The sequence below is a fragment of the Arachis hypogaea genome, chromosome 6 (genome assembly GCF_003086295.3).
Source record: "Arachis hypogaea cultivar Tifrunner chromosome 6, arahy.Tifrunner.gnm2.J5K5, whole genome shotgun sequence".
Taxonomy (NCBI): Eukaryota; Viridiplantae; Streptophyta; class Magnoliopsida; order Fabales; family Fabaceae; genus Arachis; species Arachis hypogaea.
Window position 1 is genome coordinate 94644738 of NC_092041.1, and position 6512 is coordinate 94651249.

At 29.7% G+C, this 6512-nt stretch overlaps 1 protein-coding gene across 1 annotated transcript; it reads left to right on the forward strand.

The window, feature by feature from the left end:
* Positions 1-4052: 4052 nt before the first annotated feature.
* LOC112697007 (NADPH-dependent aldehyde reductase-like protein, chloroplastic) lies at positions 4053-6512 on the forward strand. Its single transcript, XM_025749980.3, has 2 exons — positions 4053-4543; positions 5934-6512. Exons 1-2 carry the CDS (start codon positions 4176-4178, stop codon positions 6340-6342), a joined length of 777 nt encoding a protein of 258 aa, XP_025605765.1. The 5' UTR covers positions 4053-4175; the 3' UTR covers positions 6343-6512.

Below are 6512 nucleotides of genomic sequence, written 5' to 3' on the forward strand. Positions count from 1 at the left end.
TTAGAAATTATTTTTAGTAAATATAGAAATAAAAGTGGTATTTTGTCTAATATTAATATTTGACAATTGGATACGCAATGGATGTTACTACAGCGTCCTCAAAGATTCGTCCAAGCATGGCACACATATAGTGTTCAACACGTATTCTATGTTTTAGTTATGACTTATGATCCACCTTATATATTAGACCTACTCCACCTACAATAATATCCAAATTTTTTCAATAATAAGCCAATTTTCAACAAAAATATCCAAATTTTTTCTTATAGTAAAAAAATTAAGCCATGATATTCTTTCATTTTTAAATTAATTCTTATTCAATTTATTAAAATTAATATATTAGAAAAAATTCACCTAAATATATTAATTTTTCAATAAATTCAAAAAGTTAAAAAGATTTTAATAATGTAGATATAGAACTTATTTTATACAATTATATTACCTTAACATAAAAAATTAATCACTATATAAAATAAGTTTAATATTCATAAAATAATATTTTTTGTTATGAAAAAATTAATTTTTTTATTATTGACAAATTTACTATTCTCTTATATCAGATTTTGTTTCCTTTGGAAAGTATAGAACCTAACTTTGCTTCATGGTTGCTGGCCAGTGAAAAAATAAAGAAGTTAATAGGAAATTTTGAATATAATTAGTTCATTACTAAGGGTATAATAGATATTTTACCAATTCTTTTTACTAAAATCTTTTCACATAGCCAATGCGAAACATCTTATGATCAAGATAATATTCACTAATTTTATTGTGTATTAGCAATTTTTTTACTTTTGTATCATTCTTTTCCGTCAATCTTCTCTTATCTTTTATATCTTTAACACTTATGTTGCATTATTTGTATTTATTACACAATGTGTCAATATAACAAATGATTTAATATTTTAATACATATTTTTTCTATGTTATATCAATTATGAAGTGCGAACACTTTTCCTGATTTACTATATCGGATGAATATCGAGAAGTATCATATTTAAAATATATTTAACATATAGAAGTGTCATATTTTTAACTAATTATATCTTAATAAACAATAAAAAATCTGTAATATTTTTTACACTATTAATTTTAATAATTTTTTTAGTAAACACCCAACTCGGTTTCTGTCCAACGGGATACATGGGAGGGGGCGTGATGTGTTATTTTATGCATAGACAGAGACTGACGTGAGTTACTTTTTGGGTGAGGGATCGCGTTGTCCTAATTTTATATGGAAAGAGATTGAGTTGGGTGTTTACTCTTTAACATTGCTATGGATTTAGATTTTACTTTTAAAAAGATGAAAAACGTCGTTACAGTATTGCGTGTATTAATATTTTTAATAAACTAAAAACAAAACATTATTTCCGCTTTACGAAGAAAAATATTTTTTAAAAAAATTTGAAATTGAAAACGACAATGTCGTTTGTATGAGCAGAGAACAAGAACAAATATAGGTAACACTTTTTATAAATGGCAGGAACCTGTTTGTAATCAATGTTATTGAATCAAAATAAGATGAAGTGTAATAATTGAATGTAAAAACAAAAATGTATAAAAAATGCTGCACTTTGGAAAAGTAATAAAAATAATTACTTGATTGTCTTCTTTAGTCTTGACATTTTGATATAAGTAGGGTTTGAAGAAAAGTTTGGAAAAGTGATGGAATAAAAGGGAGGGAGGACCGAAGAAGATGGTTTGTGGAGAAGAAAAAATGAGGGGAAGTGAACAGGGTTGAGGTGTTTCAGTAATGAAAAGAAAGAGTATCACACATGCATGAAAACAAAACGTCATTGACGTTTTATAAAAAGGGAGATTCTATGATGCTGATGATGGTTATAAGATCACATGCTTACATGCGGTGTCATGCCAAGATACTGATGCGTGGAGCTAAAGATAAATGTGAGTATGAGACTACGAGATATGTGAAGTGATTCCATTGTTTCTATTTTGATTGATTTGTAGAAAATAAATAATTAGAAGATAATCACTAATTTATAGATGATTAGGTAATGGACCAACTCTCCTTCATGTGGTGGGTTGTTTGATGTTGGTTAAAAGTAAATGAAAAAATAAAGAAGGTCCCAAAAAAATAAAATAAAAAAGGTTCTGAAAAAATCTCAAGTGGCTAGTTGAAAAATAAGAACTAATGAGAACCACTGCACTTCAAACCACTGCTTCCTCTCATTTTTAATTAATTTTCTTTCTCTTTTTTTTTTAAAAAATAAAATATCTAAATATACTAAAAAAATACTTCAAAAATTACACTATAAATCACCATCTACTCAAAAATATTAACAAACAAATATAATTTATTTTTTAAATTTTGAATAATTTATTTATGAAAAATATTCATGAAAATAAATAAAAATAAACATAACTTCTTAGAATTGATTATATTTTATGATAAAGTATATAAAAAAATTTTTATTATATAAAGGTATTAGAAAATATATGAGTTATATTTAAAAGGAGACCAACTTCACAAAACTTTTGTTATTATTGTTGTTTATTTTTATTTGTTTTTTATTTTTAAATAATTATATTAAATTATACACAAATTCTAAATTTTTTTATAAATGAGTCTTTAAATTTAATATTAATCTATATATTATCTAATTAATTTATAAACAATATAATATTTTTAAATTTATAATATATAGTATAATTGATTTACGGATCTTAATCTAATTACTATAATTCTATTAGTAAACCCTAACCAAAAACCAAAAATTCTATTTCTACCACCATACTTTAAAAAATACTCTTTCTATTCTGAAAAATCAATGATTTCATCTAAAACAAAAACTGATTGTCATCCCACATTTCATGATATGCCTATTAAATTAAACTAAACGGAACTCTCTTACTAACTTTTATATTTTCATCATAATCATGAATCAATATAACAATAATAATTCCCTTCATGCCACATTTATTGGTAATGTTAAATAAAACGAAAACCCAATAAATTATCCTTTATGGCCCTTATATACATTTCAAAATATGAGTTCCTAAGCCCACAAATCAATGGCCCATTAGTCTAACACCTAATTATAAAACTAATTCATGTATAATTATTCTTAATGGCAGAACGAATACTTTTCCTATTCCGCTGTGTCTCACAACCATTTCCACCCCACGTGTCGTTCTTTAGTATTGCCACACGAAGTCAGCATACTATGCTGAAAACATGTATAAGCACGGTAGAATTTTCCTTATAAAAAACGGCATTGCGGTTCTACATCTCAACGGCATCACTGCTTTGGTCGTTAACTCGAACGCCTCCCACAATAACATATTACACGTCGTTATGATAATTTAAACATATAACTCCACACTTCTTCAAATATTTTTAAAAAAAGTTTTTCTTGTTGGATGTATTTTTTTAAAATAGTCTTTATAATGTAACTATTTTTTTTATAATTGGTAATAATTTTTTTCAACTTAACCAGTATCCCTAAAAAAATTCTTTAAAAATAAACTTATTAATAATTTATAAAAATTTAAAATTTTCATAAATTATAAATAAAAAATCTTACAAAATTAATTTTTATTATTATTTAATTTTTTTTAAAAATTCATATTATCTCAAAAATAATAAGATTAAAAAAAATCACATTGTCTTTGGAAAAAATTGCCAAAAACTGTATCAAGGACTCATTTGAGAAGCATTAAAAGTAATTTTTTTTGAGTTTTTGACTTATGAAAAGTAATAGATTAATGTTTGGTATAATTTTTCAAATCAAATTACAGTTTTTCAAAAAACTATTTAAGAGTTTATAGAAAAGTTAAAAAAATAACTTCTCTCACACTACTACTTTTTATCATACTTTTATAAAATAAATATTTTTAGAACTAAAAATTTAAATACAAAATAATTTATTTATAAGCTACTTTTAATATAGTTATTTATTATTTAATCTATTTTTTAAAAAAAAATTAATTAAATTATTTATCCAGAATCTAAATATTTACTGTTAATTTGACCAAATTAATTTAATATTATTTTCTCCAAAATAATATCCTTTAGGATGTGTTTAGATAAAATAGTGTCCTATTTTAGTCTTTAGAAACGTGCGAATTAATTCTTAACTGGCGGTTGGGAATAGCTGGGGAAATTAAAAACAAACACGGCTTCAGGCTTCAGGCAAACAAGGCCACTGCAGAAACCCATGGCTACTCCACTTCAAGACCGAGTCGCAATCATCACCGGCTCCTCCCGTGGAATCGGACGAGAAATCGCTCTCCATCTCGCCTCACTCGGCGCCAGAGTCCTTATCAACTACACCTCCAACTCCTCCCTAGGTGACTCACTCGCTGCACAGATCAACTCCCACGCCGCCGCCGGAGCTGTCCTCCCTCGCGCCATCGCCGTCCGAGGCGACGTCTCGGAACCGAACGACGTGAAGGCGCTGTTCGACTCGGCGGAGCGCGAGTTCGGCTCGGCGGTTCACATCCTGGTTAACGCGGCCGGTGTTCTTGATAGCAAGTACTCGACCATAGCCAACATTGCAGTGGAGGATTTCGATCGCATTTTCAGGTACTCTAACTGGTTATTGTTTCTGGCTTTCTATTCCTAAAGTGAAACTAAACAGTTAGGATCAATTGATAAGCCTTTTATAAATTGTTGGCAATTGATTGACAGAATTTTAGTTTAGTTAGTCAAAGTAGCTGCATAGTATGAGTTGGGATTCGGAAAGTTGAAATAATTTTCCAGTATAGGTGTTCTTGCAATAAGCTTCTATTCACAACTTAAATGATTCAACAATGGGGTAAAACGTTAATTTAGTCACTGGAATTGCAAGATCCATTCATTTGTTTCCCTCGTATCTTTAAGAAATGCTGGTTTAGAGTTTAGTCCTTCAAGTTGAATTTTGTGAATCAATCTAATACCTATTTTCTGTAATCACCAAATTACAAAAAGTTTTAATTAGTCTTGATGCAATTAGTCCCTGATGTTTTCTCTAAAATATCACAAATGAGACATCACATATCAGTCCTTGAAGTTTGAACTAACCTTATGGTGAGGACAAAATTGGTTGACTGAATTTAATTCGAGGGATAAATTGAGGTGGTTACAAGATAGATAAACCATATCTTATTTTATTCTAATTTTTTTTTTAAAACAAGCAGCTCTTACAAGTTACAACTTCAAATTGAGGTTTTTTACTCCCCATATTGTCTTGGTCATACTAGTAACACTACTTGCTATATGCAAGCACAAATAAACCTGCATTATTATTTCTTATTTATTTTTTGGACTGGGCATTGTTCTTTATCAATATACCCAGTTTGCAAATGAGGTCATTGTAGGGTATAGCTAACTCTGTTCTTAGTTACTACTAGTTAATGAATTAAACTCCAATGTGTTGAAACAAAAAAACTGAGGATCTTTTTTTATTTTTTATTTTTAATGACAAGCACCATACACCATTTGAGTTAGATGTCATAAATATGAACAAATGATTTTAATATATTTTTTTGGGGCTTGTTCTGGAAAAGAGGAAGTGGTGAACTTCTGGTTGCTCTTCCTTTTCCAAGATTGAATAATAGAAAACAACATTCAAAAGCTCCTTGGGCCTGCATCTGGAAGCTTAAGCTTGAACTTCCATTTCTCTCTGATAATTTCCTCCTAATAAATGTTTGTTCATGTGTCCTCCAATTTCTTACAATAAACATAGATGGCAGGAGAATTGTAGTATTGTTTTTCTTTTGTACTTTTCTAACCTTATTGGTTGAGTTCGATCAAGAAATTTTCCTGGCACTCATGGAGATCATCAGTAGCATAGCATGTGCGGTGGAAGATATTGTTTAATGCTCAATTCATATTATCATAGGGCCTTACAAATTTAATATCAAATATACATGCAGAAACATCATAACTGATTGCATATAAGTGTGCTAAACAAGACCCAATGGATCTTTAACAGTGTAAATGCAAGAGGATCATTCCTGTGCTGCAAAGAGGCAGCAAACCGATTGAAACGTGGTGGTGGAGGTCGAATCATAATGCTAAGTTCATCGATGGTGGGTGCACTGAGACCAACTTTTGGGGCATACTCAGCATCCAAAGCAGCTGTTGAGGCCATGATTCATATTCTGGCAAAAGAGCTGAAGGGAACTGGGATTACGGCGAACTGTGTTGCACCTGGGCCAATTGCAACTGAAATGTACTATGCTGGGAAGACCGAAGAGCAAGTGAAAGCGAATATTGCAGAGTCTCCTCTCAGTAGGCTTGGTGAGCCAAAGGATGTAGCTCCTTTGGTGGGATTTTTGGCTACTGATGCTGGTGAATGGGTTAATGGGCAGGTCATTCGGGTTAATGGTGGCTATGTTTAGTAGCTCTTGTATACTGTTCTACATGATCTCTCTTGTACGTTGTTGCATAAGAAGTGAAAACCCTGTAAAAAGGAACTAAATAAATGATTGTCATAAATAATTTCTTGATGATGTAGTTGATCCCTTCTAGTTGAAGATACATAATGCTTTCGTGGTCTTCTTTCCTCTAA

Bases quoted from the DNA above. Each gene is read 5' to 3' on its own strand.
- LOC112697007 (XM_025749980.3), top strand. From the start codon at position 4,176: ATGGCTACTCCACTTCAAGACCGAGTCGCAATCATCACCGGCTCCTCC. The intron at 4,544-5,933 runs GTACTCTAACTG...GATCTTTAACAG, and splicing joins GATTTCGATCGCATTTTCAG to TGTAAATGCAAGAGGATCAT.